General features: G+C 38.3%; 1 protein-coding gene across 6 annotated transcripts in view; it reads right to left on the bottom strand.

Annotated features, from left to right (window-relative positions):
- Window positions 1-23,729, bottom strand: part of TENM1 (teneurin transmembrane protein 1) — an 870,866-nt gene that overhangs the window by 141,975 nt on the left and 705,162 nt on the right. For all 6 annotated transcript variants that reach the window (XM_051827790.3, XM_051827788.3, XM_051827787.3 and 3 more), the window contains 3 exons: window positions 15,235-15,354; window positions 9,450-9,711; window positions 6,851-7,118 (listed from right to left, as the gene is read on the bottom strand). In XM_051827790.3, the coding sequence (XP_051683750.1) occupies window positions 6,851-7,118; window positions 9,450-9,711; window positions 15,235-15,354 (650 nt within the window). The remainder of the gene's footprint in view (window positions 1-6,850; window positions 7,119-9,449; window positions 9,712-15,234; window positions 15,355-23,729) is intronic.

A 23,729-nucleotide genomic window follows, 5' to 3' on the forward strand; every position in this document is an offset into this window, starting at 1 on the left:
CATACAGAACTCGTGACTGGGAGACCCAAACTGAAATCCCTGGTTTGTACAGGGTTTTAGGCAAATCACTTGCTCTTTCTGAACCTCAGTTTCCCCTCTGTAAACATAGGTTGTATTAATTCCTTCATGGTCTCCAAGCAGGTGTTGTAAGAATTAAAATGCGATAATATGCGTGAAAGTACTTTGCAAACTGTAAAGCACTACCGATTTATTATGAAAATGCTCAGCAGATGCTATTTTTGTGACTGCCCAGCCTGTTTAGGTTTTACTGAGAGGAGATTTATGAATACTAAAGCATCATTCTCAGGAACGTTTTGTGTGCACAAAGCAACTGTAGCTTAGCACCTATTACTATTAATGCCCCCCTGTTTCTAACACAATTTAGCCAGACTCCTACGTGTTGTGAACTTTTAGGAAGTCGAGTTCTCCCAGAAACATCATTCTTTCTTGCCAAACTACTGTACTAAATAATTATGCAATTGTTGTTGCCAATAAGCTTGAAGAAAAATAGATGGAATTGTTTATAGCAGTGCTACTAAAGGCGCGTGGCTGATTTCCTGAACTTCCAGGACTCCAAACTGCTGCAATTTAATTTAATTCAAATGAAGACCATGCAGAATACATTATTACATACTGATAATGTATGCAGACACAGGCGGACATAGGGAATTATTTTGACAAAATTCACATAATGGATGCAGATCAGAGCCCCCGAACAAGTCAGTTTGTCAAATTAAATAAGCCGTCTCTAGAATTTTAACACCATTGCGGACTTAACAATAATGATTTTTTTTACATTGTTTTGCAAGGAGAAGAGTTGGGAAAGAAACTAAATAAAATACAATGATTTCCAGACATTGCATCTTATTTAGAACTAGAGAATAAAGCATTAAGACCAAATGATTTCAAATGTTCACACCGAGTTTTTAGCAAGGGAGCCTTGTCTGTGTGGGAGCCTTGTCTGTGTATCAAACAATAAATCTTTAAGCTGGATGAACTAGTGATTGTGGCTTTTGTACTGGAATCCAGGGGGTGATTTTACTCTTCTACTTGATCAATATTGTACTTGGATTAATCAATATCATCAATTGCCATTGATACTTCTCCAAGGAAGGACTTCACAGATGCACTGTATGTAATTTATTTACTTTGGCATTATCCCTCCAGCGGCAAAGTCGTTTCATTACAAAAAAAAAAAAAAATGGTAAGATACTCTAGGTTCCCAGGCATTCCTTTTCTCATTTTAGCTGTTTCTTCAACATTCTATTTTTCTTTTGTGAGATTCTAGCCCTTAGTGAGCACACCACTTCCCCACAGGTGAACCATGTAGGAAATAAGAGCCCTACATTTGAAACCAAGTCCTACATTTCAATTTAGATATTTATTCACCATCCCATCAAATTCAGCTTGTTGGAATCTGAACCCCTGTTTCTCTGCAACCCAGAAAAGGATGGGTCAGGGATTAATATTTAACTGGCATAAGAAGGAAGAACGGAGAGACAACTTTCTTTTAACCCAAATCCTTGCTATAAGTAGGACTGCATGGATGTCAGTCAAGGCTTGTATAAGTTTCCTATTGCTGATGTAACAAAGTGCCACAAACACAAGACAAATGGATCCTTTTAGAGTTAAGATCAGAAATCTCAAATGTGTTCCTCTGAGCAAAAATCAAGGTGTCAGCAGGGTTGAGTTCCTTCTAGAGATTCCAAGGGAAAATATATTTCTTTGCTTTTTCCAGTTTCTAGCAGTCACTCATATTCCTTGATTCATAGTTCTTTTCCCCCATCTTCAAAGGTAGCAATGCTGCATCTCCCTATGCCTTTCTTCCATAGTTATATCTTTCTATAATTCTGATGTCCCCCTCTGCCTCCTTCTTCCACTTTAAAGGATCCTTGTGATGACATTAGGCCCACCCAGAAAACCTAGGATAATTTCCAATCTCAAACCAGAAGCTGGCTAACAACTTGATTTTATCTGTTGCCTTAATTAATTTTTGGCAAGCCATATAACATAATCAAAAGTTCCAAGGATGGGCATTTTGTGGGGTGGCTATTATCCTGCCTACCAACTATCTATACTAGGATTTCTGAATCCAAAACAATTTGAAAAATATCACGTTTAGCAGTATTATTAATATCTGGTGCAAAATTTATTCTGTTCCTTCACTTAACAGTTATGTGATATGAAGTATAGCCAAGAGTACAAATAAATGTTTAATTAATTGTTTTTTAGATTCAATCATTGATATTAAGGTATCAGCTCAGTGATCATGTATATGATTCCTTTGTCTTCATCCATTCATCACTTGAACTATTTCTTGTCTACTGTGTTCTTAAGGGATTTAGAATCTATCGTCTTAGTGGATTTCCTAACTTCATTCTACCACCTGTTAAAACACTTTGCTTTGTCAGAAAATTCTCTTAGATTGAGATGAAGACTAGGTAATAAATAAAATCCCTTCAACCCCCAGAAAACCATGATTATTAAGTTATCAGGGACATCTTCTACAAGGTAAATAATCCATACTCCACCCTAGATACTACACAAGCAATTTTTGGGCTGTTTTCCTTGGGATCCTTGCCAGTTTTCTTTCTCCATTCTAAGAAATGTGGCCCTCAAGTGCAGAGAGCAACATCTTTTTCTCTCTCCCACTTTGGGTCCATTGTCTCCTGCTGCTTTTATCATTGTTATTAGGATTAAGATGGAATAAGCAGCATATATTCTAGCATTTTTCTTAAAGTCATTTTATAGGGAGAATGTCTGAGTTTTAACCAAGAACAAAATTATAGAAATAGGAAATACTCTCACGGGCATTCCATGCCTGAAATACTCTCTAAATGCCCATGAGAGTATTTCAGGCATGGAAAGCCAAGACACTCTGGGGGAAAAAAAAACCTAAATGAAAGATCTCTGCGAGTGAGATCCCAGTGGAAAGAATGGGTCATCAAAGAAGGAGGTACCTTTCTCTGAAGGGAGGAGAGAACTTCCACTTTGACCATGGCCTTGTCTAAATATGATCAGAGTCAGTGAACTCAGGGGGCTTCCATAGCCTTGGCAGCTCATGACAAGAGCCTAGGGTGATTACTGATGCCATAAACAAGAGTGTCAATTTGTTAAGTCAACAACAGGAGTCACTGTGCACTTACTCCTCACGTAGGATCTCTGTCCTTAGTGTGCTGTACATTGAGATTTAATGCTATAACTAGTACTCAAACAGTATTTTTCACTTTATGTTTCTGTGTGGGAGCAAACTGTTGAAATCTTTACTTAATGTATGCTAAACTGATCTTCTGTATATAAAGAGAATAGAAAATGAATCTTGATGTGAATGGAAGGGGAGAGGGAGTGGATAAGGGGAGGGTTGCGGGTGGGAGGGACGTTATGGGGGGAAGCCATTGTAATCCATATTCTGTACTTTGGAAATTTATATTCATTAAATAAAATTAAAAAAAAAGAAATAGGAAATAAACCTATACCCATAAGAAAACAATAGGAATGGAGGTTTTGTCACTGGGGTCCATACTAGGAAGTTTCTTCTAATATTTGTAGTTTACTTGTTTACTCAATTACCCATTGGCATATTTGAAACTAAGTCACTGATGGTGTTTAACTCAAACAAGGAGGAATGTTTTAAAAATCTTTAGCAATGGAGACATTTAAAAGGCAGAGATAAAATATATCTCATGCCATGTATAGACTAAGGTTGATAAAATGGTACAAATGCCATGGGAAACAGTTTGGTTGTTCCTCAGTAAGTTAAACATAAAGTTAGCATATGACAGAGATGGGAGATCTCTGTCTTTGTGCCTCTTTGCCTTTTGAATACATAAAAATAAATATTTTAAATGGAGAATGAGTAGCATGGATCGCCTGCCTGTTAGACCCACAGCCCTCTTCATAGAGAAGCTGAGGCAACAACCACCTTTACAGGCTCCAGGCTTTCTATCATGTGATCCTGATACTCTGGCACAGCCCAGTTGAAAATAAAAATACCAGCAACCCATATTTGTTGAATGCTTACTATGTGCCAAACACTTTATATTACTTGCCTCCTGTAATTGTCATGTCATTACAACCTTACGTGTAACATAATCTTTATGGAATCCATTTTATAGACAGAGAAACTGTGGTACTTGCAGATGAAGTAAATTACCCAATGTCACAGAGCTAGCATGTGGAGAAGGGATGATTTGAATCTAGGGAGGGTGTCTGGCTCCAGAGTTATGTTCTCTTCATCACTATGCTCACTGGACACTCTCTTTCCAACAGGAATAGGAATGTGATATACAGAGTAATCTAGCAGGCTTAAGTCGGTAAAGAGCTGAGAGAAAATGTCAGCAGTTTGTATGGCAGAGGAAGAGATGAACCCAATCATAAAGATGATCACATCAGCACTGTGACCAGTAGTGGACTCTTGCTGCAAAGAGGACAACCAGGGTCGGCACCGCGGCTCACTAGGCTAATCCTCCGCCTTGCAGCGCCGGCACACCGGGTTCTAGTCCTGGTCGGGGCGCCGGATTCTGTCCCGGTTGCCCCTCTTCCAGGCCAGCTCTCTGCTGTGGCCAGGGAGTGCAGTGGAGGATGGCCCAAGTGCTTGGGCCCTGCACCCCATGGGAGACCAGGAGAAGCACCTGGCTCCTGTCATCGGATCAGCACGGTGCTCCAGCCGCAGCGCGCCAGCCACGGTGGCCATTGGAGGGTGAACCAACAGCAAAAGGAAGACCTTTCTCTCTGTCTCTCTCTCTCTCACTGTCCACTCTGCCTGTCAAAAAAAAAAAAAAAAAAAAAAAAAGAGGACAACCAGGACTTCTGCTGAGTTGACAGAGCACATGCCGGCCTTCTAGAACGACAATTTGTCCTGCACAAGCCTGTGAGGCTCTGTTGCTCTTTATTGTTTATTGTTCCCGCATTATAAGGAAGTCTAACAGAGATAAGTTAATCATGTAAATATATATGCAGGTCACTTGGGCAAAGAAGGGTTACAAGTTTTTTTTTTTTTAATTTTTATTTTCACCCTCTGGCAAAAAAAGAGAGGAACTAAAAACACTGTTGTCTAGGAAATAAAGGAGGTTTTCACAAAATGCATGGAAATGCAGATTATGAAAGAGCTATGTATAGATTTTAAATTTATTTATTTGTTTATTTGAGAGATAGAGTTACAGACAGAGGACAGACAGAGAGAACAGTTTTCCATCCACTGTTTCACTCCCCAAATGGCCACAACAACCAGAGCTGGGCTGATCTGAAGTCAGGAGCCAGGGGCTTCTTCCGGGTCTCCCACTTGAGTGAAGGGGCCCAAGGACTTGGATGTCATCTACTGCTTTCCCAGGGCATAGCAGAGAGCTGGATCGAAAGTGGAGCATCCGGGACTTGAACCGGTGCCCATATGAGATTCTGGCTCTGCAGGCAGAAGCTTAGCCTACCATGCCATAGCACCAGCCCCTCAATTTTTTTCATCCAAATAAAGTTGTCTTTTCATTCCATTTTGCCACAAGCTTAAAATTCCCTCATATAGGTCAGTTATATAGGAGTTGTACCATGAAAGACACTTCTAAGGCAGGACACGAAATTGTCTCCTCTGGAGAGCTTTACAATAGATTTATCATCTGTCTGAGGGTGGGTTCCATGAGACACTGCTCGAAGGCACAAGGATCAATGGCTCCCATCTGCAGGCCCACAGACCTTGATGAAATTTTCACTGACTTCTGCAGTCTGATCATCTTTCTGTCTCTGTGGGGTAGGGTAACACTGCTTACTGTGATTTGTTAGGACAGTTCTGCTTCTGTTTTTTGGTGTTAAGGCATCCTTCCTTCATGAAAATATGGCAGTGGTAGGAAACAATAAATTGTGGTCAAGTTCGTTTTTCTTTTTAAAATAGTTTTATGGAAGCAGGTGTTTAGCCTAGTGATTAAGACACTGGTTAGGATGCCTGGGACCCATATCAGAGTACCTGGTTTTGATTCCCAGTTGCAGCTCCCGGCTGCAGCTTCCTGCTAATGCAGACCTTGGGAGGCAATGATGATGGCTCAAGTGACAGGGTTCTTATCACCCAAGCGGGAGACCTGGATTGAGTGCTGACTCCTAGTTTTGGCCCCTCCTCCTAGCTGCTGCAGGCATCTGGGGGAGTCAACCAGGAGATGGGAGCTATCTAGCTATCTATTTCTTTCTTTCTCTACATTTCAGATAAACAAACAAACAAACAAATATTCTTACTTGGCCAAAACAAACAAACAAACAAACAAACTAGGAAACTTCCAGACTTGTTCTTTTTTAAAAATGCCATTTGTTCAAGAAAATAAAATATCTGAAAACCACATGCCTAAAGCATCTCATAAGGTCCCTGTTATCTGTAAGATTTTAGGCTTTAAAGTTTTGAGATTCAGAAAATTCAGGAATAGGAAGGCAGGATGATTTTTTTATTTAACCTACGAAAGTAACAAGTTAATGGAGTCTAACCATCTTAGATATAAAAGATAATAATTGAAGTTATATTTTTTTAGTTTCTAAGTGGAAATGACAGTCTAAATGTCAAACCCAACAACATGGCCTAAAGAATGCCACGCCAAAGGTCACAGTTAGAAGGCAACATTCAGCTCTGGAGACAAAGTCAGACCCCACGTGATTCCACTGGTCTACAGCCATCATGGAAGGAGAGCTAAAATCATCCTGAAGCAGAAACATATGAAAAGGGAACTCTAAACATGTCCAAAGGGAGTGTTTAAATGAAAAATTACCTTAGATCTTTTAGAAAAAAAATCAATAGTTAGTGCAAACTCAAAATAATATGCACCTAGTATTTTCTGTTTTGTGAGCATAATATTGTTATTTTTATGGAATTAGTTCAACATACCTAAAGCCTCTGCCAAGCCCCAAACCTTCTGTCCATAGATGTCGGTCTTGTTCCAGGCAAATGTGTAGACAAGATTAATTGCAGCAGGAAACCACTTCTGTGTGAGTCGACCTTCCACAGCTACTGTGAGGTGCACTTTTATCATCCCTACAGGAATCGTTGAATGTGTCAGAAGAATCCGAAGCAGGGTTTTATACCCAGGGGTGCGGCTGCTCAGGTAACTTAGCTTTACAAAGCTGGAAGGAATGGGGATTTCCTCTTGTACAACCTGAAAGAAATTAAAAAAAGCCACATTGGCTCTTTTCAATGGTCACTGGTAGATGATGATATTGCATTGTCTTAGAAACACACCAATGGAGAAAACCTAAAGGGATTTATGGATGTCACGGCATTTGTTCCTGAATCTTTGTGAGATTGTGTGACTATACATTTCAAGTTTTGCACCAGGCTTGCACTTGGACAAGACATTCAGTCAACTCTAAGGCTTGTTCTCATTTTTCCCTTGCCAGGAAAGATTGCATAAAGAACAGTTTCAGTTTTTCCATAGAGCCCTGCAAATTGCTTAGTAGGAGTTGGCAAGATCACACTGCTGAATGTCAAGCAATTCAGGGCTAGGGATGCTGTTCAGGGGTCTTTTTCTTATATATACATACACAAAATCTTGTTTGGTGCTAAGTCATATATCACAAAGCCATTGCTCTAATTCTTATTCAGGTTAGGCTTCCTGAGAAGAAGGGCTCCAGAAGCAGGCCCAGCAAGTGATATTTTATGACAAAGATTATGGTTTCCCTAGAATTAATCTTTACTGATGCCATCAAATTCATTTTCTTTGGAGCTTTGGAATGACCTCGAGGCCAAATTTTTAATCAGGTTTTTCTTATATATTTCTCTGTGCCTGGGTATACCAAAGGTTGGGAACAGGTTTCTCCAGGTTGGCACCTGTGACTGAAAAGCAAATAACTCCCATTAATTCCTGTGTAAATTTTATACTAAATGTTGATCTTAGAGTGAAAATATCACTTGGCTTATTTAATTAATTGCTATTACTTTTTTGCTTGTTTCCAAAGAAATCATCAAATAACCAAAAGTGGTAACTAAAACTGAATCTTGTTTTCCATGGCTTTCATCCTTCAAGACACATCTGAAGAAAAACCCTATCCTATTTAACATATTTAAGTTGACATGAATACTGTGAATAGATTTGGGCTCTCATTCATTTTTTATTTCAGAACTTTGTTTCTTCTTACTTTCCCAAACCTGGGCAGAAACTGATCAACAAAAGTGATTGTTAAATACATAGAATGTCATACTGTCCAGGACTTTTGGTCATTCTCCTACATCTGAGGACCAAATCCCTCTTGTGTATTCCATGCCCGTTTTTTTCTCTTTATTTTCCTTTGATAGCACAGTTGTCTATTGGCTATCTTCTCAGATGGTGGAAGAAGTACAGTAGTGAATGATAGCATGACACTTACCACCTTAGTATTTCATTTTCCTAAGGAAACATGCAATCTAAAATAAGGTTGAAAATGTTGGTACTGAAAGAAGACCTGTACTTCCTCATGGTATCTATGGAGGAGCGGTGTACCAATTCAAAGTACTTATTAAATGCTGTGCTGTTTTTCCTCCTTTATAAGGAATAGCAGTGGGAAGAACAAGAGGGGCACCTCATTGGATGCCTTTCCTGTAGAGCACTTTGAGTGTTTTGTGGGAGCTTCTCCTAAGTGGTATCGTCTAGACACTGCTAATAGCTGGTAGGGATGTTGAGATAGAGGAAAAATCAATTTGATCTTGGAGTATCCATTTACCTTTCTTTGAGAATACTTCTTTATTTCTGAATCTTTAGAAATGAGTCCATTTTGGTGGCTTCCACATTTAGCCATGATTAAAATGTTTCCATATATTTTTTTAAAAAAATGTTTCTATAATGTGGTAAGAGAATTTCAGTGTGGCTGTCTGAATGACTTAATACTGAAATGACAATATTGAATGCTCACTAAAGAAGAATTCTCTGGGATACTAAAATATAAACGTTCACAAATGTCTTCTCCTACCTATAAAAGCTTGAATACTCAGAAGTAAAGGTTTATTTAAAAAAAAAAAAAACCCACAGGCTTAAAAATCACTTTACTAAACACAGCTAAACAAGAAGAGTAGTCATGACTTTTAAGAACAGTAACAATAAATGTAAGCTAGACAAAGGGAGAAAACTAGATTTCTTAAGGAGCTTTAATTTCAGAACCACAAATAGTCCAAGCTTATTGGTTATACTGTTACCACCATTAAGCCAGGTAGATTTGTACAGTGTGGTGTCTATTAAGTCAAGGTTTGGGGTTTAGTTTTCATGACAGCTAGTTCATCTTGCTATTCCATGGCCACACAAAGAATGCCTTAATGCCCTGGCAACAGAATGCCCAATGCCACTCTCCCTGGACAGGTCCAGAGAGACTGCATTTGAAGGCCTCTCTCCACAGATAAAAGGCAGTATATTATAGAGCTGGTAGGAATAACAGGAAAAGAAACGTAGCCACTATAAACTGTTGACGACCCTGTGGTACTATCATTTTTTTTGTTGTTGTTTTAAGGCCAATATACTCACCTGCAGCTCAGGAACAATAGTTCCCCTCTCTGGACAGGATCCTCCAAATGATGTGAGTGGTGAAGGAAGCACAATAGGGTTTGGGCTGATAAAGTTGGAGATATCACAAGATGGTGGGTCTGATACAACTCTCTGCATGGTTACTTTCTCCACCACAACAAACTGATTCCAAGGCAACCAGAGTGTCCTCCTCTCAGGTAGGAAGGGTGACCGGTCAAAGATTAAGATGACAGAGATACCGCCGATAGCTACAAGGTCAAAGCTGAAATGGAAAAAAAATGAGTTTCAACCAAATGAACAACCAAAGTAAAATTAAAGTTAAAAAATTGGATTAATTTCAGTGTCCTTTTTTTTTTCTTTCAGGACTCAGCTATACACATTTGTATTCTCTATTTTGTAAATTCCCTCTAGCTAAATATTCATTCCATAGATAACTTCTTTTCACTATCTGGTACACTACCAAAAAGAAATTCCATACTACTAGTTGATATCCACCAGAAATTTGTAAACCAATTTTAACACTCTTAAAATCACTGCATGGGTTGCTGGACAACCCAGTCTGACATTGCTATTTCCTCTTGTGTTAAAGATGAGCATTTAACATTCAGCACCATCTTGTATATAATGCATTATTCATCCTCAAAAAAATTCCTATAGTGTAACATAAGAAAAGTAAGGGGACAAAAGGTTAAATATCTTGCTCAAGGTCACAAACATAGTATTAGAAGCAAGATGGTGTCTTTGAGATGGCATTTGGAGAAGGATACCAGCAGAGGAAATTTGTTCCATGGAATTTGGTTGAACCATGTCATGCTGAAACCCTCCACATTGACTACCATTATGGGCTCCCTGTTAGATTTGAATGCTAGATTTATAAATTTAGAGTTCATTCCAGAATGTTTCTTGCTTTGTTTTTTGGACAGCCTGTAATGGGCCCTGCCCAACTCTACCTACAATTCCTCCTATATCTCTGACCACAGCAAGGCTATCTCACATAAGCCAACTCTGTCCACTCCCACATGTGGCCTTTACCAAGACTGTTGCATTGGAGCGGAACAGACTCAGATTTCAGTTCATTCTGCACTAGGTGATTCTACCTTATTTCTCTTTTAACTATAATGACATTCTTTGAGATGATGTACTTGAGAGCATTTGAAAAGCATGAAATACTATTTAGATATAAGATAATGATAAATTATTATCATTAGATCTTAAAAATGGATGAAGGGCAATATGATGATCTTAATATTCAAAGCAACTTAAATCCACAGGAGAGAGATGTAAGCAATTTTGTACATTGAAAAAGATATTTCAGTAAAACATGTTTTCAATGATAAGAAGCCCTGATAGGGAATCAGACTTAATTATGGACATCTCATCACACCCTTTATATGATATTTATGATATTTAGTTTAATAATTCCAATTGTGTCTTGCTGCAGAGATCTTCCAAATAAAGAAAAATGGATAGTAGCAAAAGATGGATAATACAGTATTTTTTATGGCTGCTTTTCAGTGAGGTAGCTATAACATTAAGGCAGTTTCCAAAAAGAGGATTTCAAGAACTGCATTAACTATAGAAAATAATCTAGGTTTGCACTAAAAAAAACCCGCAAACAGCTTATGGTTTAAGACAGAGAGGCTGAATTCATGATAATATCGGAGCAGTTTAAGGCAAGAGTAGTTGTGAAAATCCAACATTACTTGTCAAGAAACCTTCCCTCTAGTTCACTTTCTATGTTGATTTAACTCTATGCCCTTGGGCAAGTTTATTTGCTTCACACAAACCTTGACTCTTGACTCCTTAAAAGTGAAGTGCTTATCTATTTAAAAACAATAAAGCAAACACAAACACAAAAATGAAAAAAACCTATCCAAACAAAAACATATGTAGCTAGGAATTTTTTCATACTGCTAGCAAGATTGAGCAGGCATCTTGTTTTGTGGAAAGAATATTGGTTTGGCTTCACGCATATGTGTGTTCTAATCTCAGCTCTACCATGCTAACTTTGTGTTTCTGAGCTAGTTATTTGAACTCCATAAGCTGCAGTTGTCTCATTGATAAAATGAGGCCAATATCATCAATGCAAAATGCTTATCTCTGACTTCCTTTCTTTATAAATGAACCAACTTTTGCTTTGAGGGGACTCAGACAGAGCCTCTCTTCATCTTCTAGCCTTTAGAACAAAGCTATTGAGACTCTTAACACTGCTCATTTAAGAAAGTCATTATCATTTCACCTATTGTGCTTATTAGCCAAACTATTTTAAGTAGTTTTCTTTCAACACTTACTAAGTATCAGTTATATGAGGGACCCTCAGAACATTCATGGAAATGTATATTATGAAAAAACTATGTATAGATTTTGAAAATCTGCTGCACTAAAATAAACTTATCTTTATTTCCATTTTCCACGAACTTTCTGAAATTCCCTCTTATATCTAAGTTAAAGGTGTTAAATCATAGATAATAAGAGCCAGGCTACTTGGGCTAAAATATTGAGCTCTACCTAGAAGAACTGTATTAATCTAGATAATGTTTGTCATCTACCAAATGAGGATAATGATAATAATGATTACCAATAGCATAGAGTCTTCGTGATGATAAAATTAGGATGACATTAATAAAAAGTGTTTGACAGAGTAGACATTCATAAGTATTTGTTTCTCCTTCAGAATTGTTTATTTTATTTTCTGTTATGCTGGCCCTTTTCTATCTGAAAATCAAACTTCAGACTTTATAAAAAACTATTTGAGAGGGAGAGAGAGATATAAAGACACAGAGACAGAGACAGAGACAGAGACAGTTAGATGAGGGTGGGGTGATCTTCCATCTGCTAGTCACTCTCCAAATGTCTGCAATGGCCAGGGCTGGGCTGGGGTCAAAATCAGGAGTCAGGAATATAATACAGTTCTCCCTGCAGGTGGGAGGAACAGAATTAATTATGTGGGCCATCACTTCTGTGTCTCAGAGTCTGCACTGGCAGGAAACTGGAGTTCGGAGCCAGAGCTGGGAACTGAACTCAGACACTCCAGTGGGACTCGAGGGTCTTAACCACTAGGCAAATGCCTCCTCCCGCTAGACTTAAAAAGGACTCAGCAGTCCATCACAGCCTTCTACTTTATACACAAGACTTTTGTCCCACATTCTGGGCCTTTGTTCTCAAGATAAAGTTGTCAATGAACTTTTTTAAGTGGTTGACAATGGAGTTAAATAGTTGTACAACCCACATAACATATTTGCCTTTAATATAGACTTTGAGAGCATTAATAGGTTAATCCAAAGCAGTGATACCATTGATGAGCATTACAAACACTGCTGTAGACTGGAGAGTTGACATTTGGAGACAGAGGACCCTCTTAACATCTTGCATACCACATTCTGTCTACTAAGCTAGCTAAATACTAACCTCAGCCTTTTCATACTCCTTTACTCTCAGGCATGTTTTCCTTATGATTTTCTACTTTTGAAATATACTTACTCAATCTGAGGTAGCAACAAGCTGAAACATATAAATGTCAACTCTCATCACATTGTCACTTTATGTCCAAGAAATAACAGGGGGACAGTCTGGTTGGCATTTGGGGTACATATTTTGAATACTTACAAAGTCTTTGGAGCCTGAGGGAGACTTATTGCCAGAGGGGACTCTGGCTATTATCTGTCACCTATATAAACCTAGTTCTCACAGACGGCTCGGGAGAAGAAGGTCTTGGTATTCTACTTAAAACCAAAAATGTGAAAATGACAACAAATGTTCTCTGTAAACTGGAGGCAGAAATTTTTAGATATTTTAGGCATAATGACTCTATTAGATTCTTTTTGTGAATAACAGATAATTCACTTAATCCTTTGCATGCAAACTAAAACAAAAACAAAAGAAACAGAGGGCCCAGCAGGTCTCCATGAGAAGTCAAATGTCTCAGAAGGCATCTTTATTTAAGGAAATAGCCCATTTCTCTGGAGCTGGCGTTGTGGTGTAGCAGGTTAAGCTGTTACCTATGATGCCAGCATCCCCTATGAGCACCAGTTCGAGTCCCTGCTCCAATTATGATTGAGCTCCTTGCTACTAATGTACCTGGGAAGGTAGCAGAAGATGGCCCAAGTACTTTGGTCCCTGACTCCCATGTTGGATACCTGGATAGAGTTCCAAGTTCCTGGCTTCAGATGGGTCCTCCCTAGCCATCTGGGGGAGTGAATCATCAAATGAAAGATCTCTCTCTCTTTCTCCCTCCCGCCCTCTCTCTTTCCCTTTCTCCCTCTCTCTCCCTGCCTCCCAAAAAAGAACATAAATCTTTAACAAAAAATAAACAATCCATTTCTCACATTTCTCAATTTATAGCACGTGGTTGAAGATACTGGCAAGGGTGAGGCTAGTTTTGTGTGCCAGTTACTAGTGACTGAACTACCTAAATTCTATCATTCAGTTTTATTGGGAGAAAAGTCCAATAATAGAATATTTGAAAGGAAATATATATCACCATGTAGTCTGCATATATTCTGCTATAAAAGAAATTCTGTGTTATAATAATGAATAGATGGCTAGCTAGTAATTAGCAATATAACATGTAGGTAATTCATATAGTTTACTGAAGTCCTTAAAAACAGTCTGTTTTCTTAAGTAGGTTAAAATTCTTCCTTATCTTTTTAAACTAATTTTTATAAGCACTTTCTTGACAGGCAGTTGAAAAAATAATTTCAGCACAGCCCAAGTCAAACAATTAACATTTCTCAAGTGGTTAGGACTAATAAAGTTTGATTGTAGGTTCTTGAAATCAGATGGTCTCTCACACTGTGCTAAATCTCCAAGTCAACAGGTCTCTTTGTAAGCATTGAAGTAGCTTGTTATAAGTAGGATATTTTAAGGATAGCCACCTGGAGACTAGAGCGCCTCAAGGCCATTATTACAGTGTTTCTGAGAGTCATAAATAGGTACCTTTAAGCTGGACATGTGGGCCTATTGACTCAAATATTCTGAACAAATGTCTATCTAAATGACAGCAATAAAAATGTCCTCTGTGTGTGTGTGTGTGAGAGAGAGAGAGAGAGAGAGAGAGAGAGATAGAAAGAGAGAGAGGGAGAGAGGGAGAGAGAGGGAGAGAGAGGGAGAGAGAGGGAGAGAGAGGGAGAGGGAGGGAGAGGGAGGGAGAGGGAGGGAGAGGGAGCGAGGGAGAGAGCAAATGCTTTTCCAGGATGAAAAGGTTTTACTTAGACATGTTGCTTCTCAGGTTCCAGAGAACCTTGACAATCCCTTAGAGAGCAACCTGGTAGTTGGTGCTTAAGGTTAAAGCCCTATAGTTATATAGGCTGGCCATGTCTGTCAATCATTTGTAGTCACTAGCCAGATAGGCAGCCTAGAAAGGACATATAAAATGAAAAATTTTAAGAGGTTTTCTTGGAAGAAATCTTTTGTATACATTCATTTCTGAAATATCTTGGGGCTGCTGTGGAAGAATAGCCTACGTGTTCTGTGTTTCCCTATTTATTGCCAGAATCATCTTACTGAACTTTGAAGTTGGATTTATAAATGGAATTAGATGAAGGATAGAAAACTTCCCACATGGTCAGGGTTTCAAGAAGACATGATAGTAATATTGAAAGGGTAGAAGAGAAATTTGGCTTGATTCAGATGATGAATAGGGGAAATATATATCATCAATATCTTTTCCATTTACAGCTGGATGGAAGATAGGTTTACTATCACTCTGTCATCCAAGCCCTGATTTTGTCCATGGCTAAAAGTCAGTATTTGGCCCCCTTAATGATCTGAAGCAACAGTGACATACCTTCCATCTTGTCGACTGATGGTAAACCCATAATCACTGTGGTGCAAGAAACTGACATTGACACCCACTAGAGGAGTTCCATCTACTGCCACCACTTGGCCTCGAATCACACAGGCACGCCTGCAACACAAAACCAAAGACAAATTTAAAAAAAGCATGTTGAAACTAAATTTTAGAAGTGAAGTTATAGAGACTTTGGAAAACACAAAGATAACAAAGAAAACAATTCAATTTACCAGTAATAACTATCAATAACATTTTGGAGGAGGGTATTTGTGTCTTTTTTACCCATTAAAATTCAATGATATGAGATAAAGTTCAGAATCCTGGACTTTTTTAAGTGAACAGTACAAGTATCAACACTATCTAGTAAAATTAGGAGCTCTTTACTACCCCATTTTGTTATCATATAATATACTCTTGAAATAGTTCTCCATAAATTTGCTAACCCACTCTCTATTTTAGGACATTCTTTTTTCTTAATTTTTTCTGCAACAAATTTTTTTTATCATTTTTTTGGGAAGGATATTTTTCTCTCATTAAAATTAATTACATTAGTTAATTCATAAATACAATGTAGACATGACTGAAGTCCCTGCTGACAACCCCTGTTTCACTTCCTGGTCCTGTCACTAGTGATAACAGTATCCAATTGCTGTGTGCATTTTATATACATTTACATACATAGATATGAACATTTTTAAGGCTCTTGATATCTACTGCCAATTTTTTTTTCTGGGAAAACAACCAACCAACCAACCAAACTTAGATGGGTGAACTTTTAAGTTAAAGTCTGCAAAAGAGATATATAATCCCTGATTACAGTATCCTATTTTTCTTTCCTACTTTAAATAAATCATGTCAGGACATTTTCCCTTTAAATAGATGAGTCTCATTCTTGCCAAAGAATGGGATTCCATTAAACTAGTCCCTTCATAGGGTTGTTTTCCAGGTTCATGTCCACAGCTTTCTGCTCTAGCCTGGCTGACAAACTCTAACAATTTCCAGGAGTGTGGCAGTAAAGAAGAGGTTCCTGGGATAAATCCCAAGCAAGAATTTTTCACAGGTACATTTTTATTTGGGCAGGGGTAGCTTTTTCACTACAGTCTAACCCTAATCTTGGCAGTCCTGAGCTCTTGGACATGGATTTTATAGTTAGAGCTTGCAGGGTTGTGGAAGGTTGAACAAGGTCAATGATTTTTCCTAGGGTCATCAATGTCATTTTTTTCACCAAGTAGGATTTTTTTTCACCAAGTAGGTTATCCAGAGAAGCTCAATGCTGGATTAAAAGTGGCCACGTTACTTGGACAAACATGGCTTCTAAGAGTACCTCTAATAATTCCACCCTGAGATATTACATTTTTCTAACAGAGTCGGCAAGGTGAGGCAAATGTTCAGACTGATGGTCACAAAGATCATTTGAGGTTATCATTTCTAGATAAGCAAAGGACAGTTACCACTAAAATTTTGTTTTATGTGTTTTAGCCAATAAATCTCACTACTAAATTCTGTTGCAATCAGAGGAATTGGTTATAAGTTATGTTAATATGACTTATCCTGCAATATTTTTCTCCAATACAAATTAAAAGGCATTAAGTATTACAAAATGGTGAGCTTGTATAATTGTTGATATTAGTGTTTGTGTGTATTCCGAGCCGTCAGACCAACATTTCTAGGTCTGTGACATAGATCAGTAGCTTTTTTGTTTCTAGCGAGTTGTCCATTTTATGAATTATGTAAATCATAGTTCAGTATGACATGCAAATGGCATATTGGCACTTGCATTGCCATGTCTGATTTTCCAAGCCTCTTTATAATTTTAAAATCCCATTTGTCATAATAGAGAAGACATTTGAAGTCACTGAGGTCTGGGTTTTGAACTAATCCTGACAGATCAGGTCCCAGATTCTAAGTCCAATGAAAAAAGAAGTGAATACTAAGAGGATGTCTCTGGTTTTATACAGTAACCTTTCAGAGGTCTTTACAAAGCAACATTTGACAAGGAGGGTATAGATTAAGCAGAAACAAGCTGAGAAAATCTCTGGCAAACTCTATAGGGATTGCAGCCAGAAGAGACTGTGTGTTACTGAGGTCAAAGCATTTAGAAATTAGTTAAACATTGTTTCCCGAGCATAAAATGTTGTTGGGGACGTGGCAGGGGTGAGTATTTGCAAACTTAGGAGCCTCCACCAGTCAACAAGGTGGCTTTTGCAACATTAATGTCGACCTAGGTGCTTGCTGATATCCTATGGGCAAGACAATCCCACTCTCCCTCATTTTATTTGCTCACATTAATCTAGATATTGTCTTTCCACAGCTGTACTAGGCTCAATTATTTTTGTTTTTATTTTGTCAAGCCTCGTTGGCATTATTTTCTCATATTTAATGGCAGACACAGACCTGTCTCTTCTTTTTGCTGCTCTTTTATTTTCTATATGGCTTATATTTATGAAGAATTCAGGCTGGTGAGTGAAAGTCTCATAAAAGTTATCATTATTCTGTGCATTTCCCTTGTATTCCCCACTTCCTTCATTCTGTATCTCATTCTGAGTAGACTTGTCTTTTGACTCTTCTCCTTATTATTCCTCATATTTTATGAAGCACACAGATTTGTGTGATAACGACTCATCAAAGTCATCATTATTCAAGACATTGTCTACTTGTTCTTCTCATTCATTTCACTCTTCATCATTCATAAATAATGTGCAGACTTGTCTCTCAACTCCCCTACTTTTTTATTCTTCATATTTTATGATCCACACCAACTTACAGCATATGATAAAGCCCCATAAAACTTACGATTCTACATTTATCAGTATTGAACTCTCTTTGTAATGTATTAGCCTTTAAATGTTCTAAGATTCCCTGTATCTTGCTGCATTTGCTCCCATTATTTACACACTCTGTGTCATCCATTTTTCACAAGAATAACTCGTAGCTCCTTTTATTCCTGGATTACCAGTACTTACTGTAATCTTTGACCAATATCAGTCATCCAGTGTCAGTATAAATTGTCTACATTTGGGGACAGTATTAAAGTATTCTTTTTAATTTTCAGTAATCTTGACTGACACTGCATGCAGAAACCCAGGGAAAAAAAATCTACATTGCAGGCAAACTCTCCAATTCAAAAAGAAAGCTCTTGAGCTTACTCACTTCCTTAGGCTATACCAGCTCCAAATGGCCCTTAGGGAGCCCTCATATATATTCTTGGTCAGCTCATTGTAGTGTGCCACTTTGTTCAGCTCAGCCACTAGTTTGTGCACTCCTGGCTACTAAACTAAATGTTTTCTTTAATTATGGATGGTAGTCTTATTTCTGCTTTGCTTTCCCTGATTCACACAGCCACTAAAATTATTTATATAACTTGTTCTGATGATGCTGCTCATAGGCAAATGATCCTATGTAAATCATCTTTTTCCAAGGTTAGATCCTAGCTGACTATGGATATATGTATGGTGAGGGCTGCCTTTAGGAGTACCACAATCCTCCTTTTTGTATCTTTCTTTATTCCCATTGTGGCATCTCCCTGTTTCCTCCCCTTGGCTTCTTCAAATCACCATCTATCTAAATCAGGCAGTCTTACTTGGCCTGTCACTGGCCTGTCTTGGAGAAGCATTTGTGTTCTTACATTTCTGCCACATCAAAACGACCCTCAACCTGAATTCTAGTCCTTCAAGGGCTTGTCTTTTTCGGAAAGTTTTTCCATTCAGTCATATATAGAACTCTTCAAAACCTTTTAAGCCAGACAGGTGAGAGAAGCTAGTGTTTAGACCGTCCTGAAGCTGGCCTTGCACATGTGTAGAGCAGGTATGAGCCCAGTGGAACAGTCTTCTGTGTTGGTTTTGTATGCCTGTGTACATGTACACGCTCAGGTACCCTCAAAGGCAGGGAGCACATACTTGTCGTCATTGCCTGGGGCTCTCCTTTGACTCACAGACATGGATGGGCAGCTTTGCTTCTTTGTACCTTCAAAAATAAGAATAAGGACGTCTCCTTGCTGCTATTGGTTAGAGCAAGATAACTTGAACTTAGATGGGCATGTCCAATATGACTTAAAAAACACATATGAGGGAGATAACCCCTCACAAGTCTCTCTCTTCCTGCTCTCTGGGGGAATAAAGGCTGCTGCCAAGCTGTCTACCTGCTGTCACTATGCTAAAGCTGCAACCCCAAAGGAATTGCTTCTCCATTTTAACTAAATGCTGAATCCTCTAAATGTTTGGAGCTTGGCCTGAAGAACAGGGCATCTTGGGAAATGCTAGTCAGAATATGCTTTATGGAGAGCCTTATTTAACTAACAAGCTGCTTGTTAGACAGCTCTGATGCAAAAGGTCTAATTCATTCTGTATTTGCTATTTTCATGGCATAGTCAAATTATCCCTAGCCTTCAATCAACTCTTGGTTCCATTCTCCTCTTCTCTTATTTGTTGTCTTTTGTCTTCGATGTCAAATTTCCAATATTCATTCAATACCTCAGGCAACAACATTAACCTCAAGCACAAAAGTTGGTTTGAAAAACAAGGCTGAAAACTAAATTGCTGAAAGAAGATGTAATTTACTGCATTGTATTTCTGATTAAAAACTTTCCTAAGGAAAATGAAGCTCAGGGTTTGAAAAGTTATAGTTTTTGCTTTTGTAGCTAACATGCACATAAGCAAGCTTTGAAGGGTAGATTCAAAATCAAGGACCTAGTTGGCAGGGGATCTAGCAGCACTGAGCAGGTTAGGTTGTTTTCTCCATAGGAACAGTTGAAATCCTTCCCATAGCTGATAGCTCTGGTCGAGAGATAGCACTGGGGAGGACTGAGCTGGGAGTGGCCACACAAATTCTCCACTCACCAGTCTTTGAATCCTGCTCTGTAAATTTCTCTGTGAGTTGTCAGTTGGCCCAAGTCTCCAAGGGATAGAAATCTGTTACATATGAGGTATGGTTCAAGGGTTCCCCCACACCTTTTCCAGGGGCTTACCACACCCTTAACAAGAATTAGTCCTTCGTGCCATCTGGATTAAAGCACTGCTGCTTTGGGAAACTCTATTGGAATGCAAATAGCTCTCAGTGGTTGGTAAGAGGGGCTTATGATATTCCTGCTATCCATTGCCATCACATAATAAAGGATCTTTTCTTTAGAGTGTTATTTTGGAACTGTGATGTTGGTCCTCTGTCACTTTTGGTAATCTTTCTCTCCTATAGACTAGAGATTCTCAAACTTGATTAAGCACCAGAATGACCCAGAAGGCTTATTAAAATGCAGATCGCTGGGTCCCATCACCAGAGTTTCTGATTCCGTAGCTCTGGTGTGGGATCTGGGTATTTGCATTTCTAACAAGTTCCAAAGTGATGCTGAGGCTGCAGCTCTAAAGACCAAAATTGGACAAGTGCTGCTTTAGGGAAAGCAGGACCATGACATATACAGTCAATTAAGGTGTATGAACTTCTGGGGAAGAAGGTAGGGAGCATAAACTACAGAAAGGCAGGTAAATCAACAACTGGTTCACAATCTTATCATTATGAAATCTGAGGCATGTATTTTAATTCTTCTATGCACATTTCTGAAATAGTTTTTTTTGCAGCAACTCTATCTTGAGACGTCACATCGATACTGTCATGACAAAGTGGTGGCTGAACTACAAAATGAAGTGTGGGATTCCTTCAAGTCCAGAGATTATAAAATGGAAATATGTTTTAACTCAATTTATGTATTCCAGATAAGTGTCAGTTTTTCCCTACCCCTATAAGTCTCATTTAAACAAGGTTGTACTCATGTTATTGTACTTGTCATAACGTGTCTTGGATGACAGTTATAGATCTGTCTTTCCTAATAGATGGACACTCCAGGGCAAGGACGGTGTGCTTTTCCTCTGTGTCCTTCCCAATGCCTGGTGTTCACAGCGGGAGCTAAACAAAGGTTTGTAGGATTTCAACTCAAATATCTGTTTATATGAAATTGTAAGGTCCAAGTACTTACAACCTATTCCCTTAGCACTGCTTCAGGGGTTCCAGGGCTACTTTGAGGTTCATGAGTGACAGGTGCCTTACAGTCATCTATTACAAGATAAGATTCTAGATTGTGCATCATGGACAATCTCATCATGAGAGTTTTGTTTGATACTTGGCTGCTTCAGGGAATTCAATAGTACACATGTGATTGGAAAGAATAATTGAATACCCTCAAATGCTTAATTTTTGCAACCTAACCCCATTATTAATTTATATATCATCATATACTTACTATTTGATATTTCATAATTTACATATATTTGAGGATTCTAATAAACATATTTTTGGGGTTTCCACAGAACACATGCTGCTTTTGATATAAGTTATCTAAGCTGGTACAGCACCAGAAAAACATTTAATGTTGTAGCATAAATCAGTTTTCATGTTCTGAAAATGCGAATGCCATGAATGTTCATATGCAAACCTAATAAAATCTCGTTAGGTTTTACTTAAATATAGCAGCCTGATTTAATCCTACTCAGTTGGTCACTAGTCCAAATAAATAATACCACCAAGTGTGTAACATTAAAAGCAGCTGGGAGCATTAGCCATCAACATTCTAGGACTCTGGAAAAGGTGGTGCTATTGAAAATGCAGATAGCTTTTTAAGCAGAATTATTTTCCTCATGGCTAGTGATGTTTCAAGTAAAACAAAATGGGGGCACTCACCCTGAGGTAGGGTGGCTATTTTCCCATCTGCCCTGGTAATTGCTTGTCAAAAGTAGGCTTGCTTTGGATGCCTGAGATCCCCAAAGTAATGGGAAAAAGATCAAGTGTTTTGAAGCAATAAGAAAACTGACGACACAGTCACATTTTCAGGACTGCATAAGTGCCAGTTTGCTTTAGACACATGATTATTTTTGTCCAGAATTGGAATCCTAAAATATTTGTCCTATAAGCCCTTGCAACTCTTGAATAGTTTGAAGTTTTGTTGTTGTTGTTTTGCTTTTCGTTTTTGGCTGGTTCGTTTTTTGTGTGTTGTATACATTAGTCAAATGGTTTATCTTTGGATAAGCCTTATGGGATTTTGTTAACCTCATTAACCTCTCCTGTCACTTCTCTGTGAATCTGCCTTTCAAATAATGGATAGTCATTAAACTTAGGGCAAGTCCTTCTTGTTGGCTACCTCCCAGGCATGGATTACTCTTCCCTCTGTAGAGGAAAAAGTGTAACTTAGCTCTAGCCACAACTGTGTTCTAGCTCTGGCTTGCTGGTAAACACCATTGTGGCTTTTCCTAACAAACAGAATTACTCCTGGCCTCATTTGCTCATTATATAAAATGATAATAACAGTTTTTCCTTACCTTCTTCCCAATCACACCACAGAGATATGACAATATTAAAATGATCAAGTCAAATGATCACCTTTTGAATTTGATCTTTCAAATTATATTCTACTAGGTATCCTGATCATTTAAAATATAGTTTGTAAAAATATTTATTAAGCACTTACTATGAGTCAATTACTATGCCAGATACTTTCATTACCTTACTTCATTTTACATCCATATAACCTTGAGTAGGTATTAGTGTTAGGCCTAGTTTTAAAATGAGGAGACAGTATTGAATTACAATATGAGAATCGACTGCAAATTCTCTCCCCAAACTGTACTCTATATGTTGTGTGTGGGCATGGGGGCAAATTGTTGAAATCTATGATTAGCATAGAGATGGTCCTCTATATAAAAAGTCATAGTAAAAATGATCCATAATTAAGAAGGAGATGGGAGAGGGAATGGGAGGCAGGAAGGGAGTGGGGTGGGAGGCATGGGGGAAAGAACCACTGTATTCCTAAAGTTGTATCTATGGCAAAATGGATTCATTAAATAAATCAAAAAAATGAGAGACAGACTCAGGTGGTAAAACAAAACTTGCTCAAGACAATACAGCTAGTAAGCGGTGCAGTCACAGGGGCCTTCTGATTTGGACTTTTCAAATTTTATTTGAGCTGTAAATTATTAAAGAAATTCTGATTAACATGTAATATTTGTTCATTTCTATGAGGTTCAGGTCATCATTTCAACACATGTATCTGGTGTGAACTGATCAAATTGGGGAATTAGACTTTTAATTTCCTTATCTTTTATATTTGAAGCTCCTTTTCCAGTTTTTCACACTTGACCTGGACTCTGGACTCTAAATTTAGAGTCTAGGCTCTACATCAGATATTTCTGAGCCCAGATATAAATAATGTGGCTACAAAAAAGTGCTCACCTACAAAGATGGTGCTACACACAGGACATCATTATCTGTAGGAATTTACCAACTGTTGAGCACTATGTGCAAGGTTTGTAGTGGAGATGAACTACAGAATGCCATTCATTGGCAATCACTCTGCCCTCTCTGGGGACAAAATGAAATGACAGAACCAGCTAGAGAGTCACTGCAAGCACATGATATGGCTGGGGTGTAGATAATAAGGATCTGAGTCTTGACTTTTGATACTCATTGAACTATAAGTAGGATAGATAAAATGTTAGAAAACACCTAAAACA

This window comes from Oryctolagus cuniculus, chromosome X (assembly GCF_051225735.1).
Source record: "Oryctolagus cuniculus isolate XC-2025 breed Fujian yellow rabbit chromosome X, ASM5122573v1, whole genome shotgun sequence".
In the NCBI taxonomy this organism is placed as follows: domain Eukaryota; kingdom Metazoa; phylum Chordata; class Mammalia; order Lagomorpha; family Leporidae; genus Oryctolagus; species Oryctolagus cuniculus.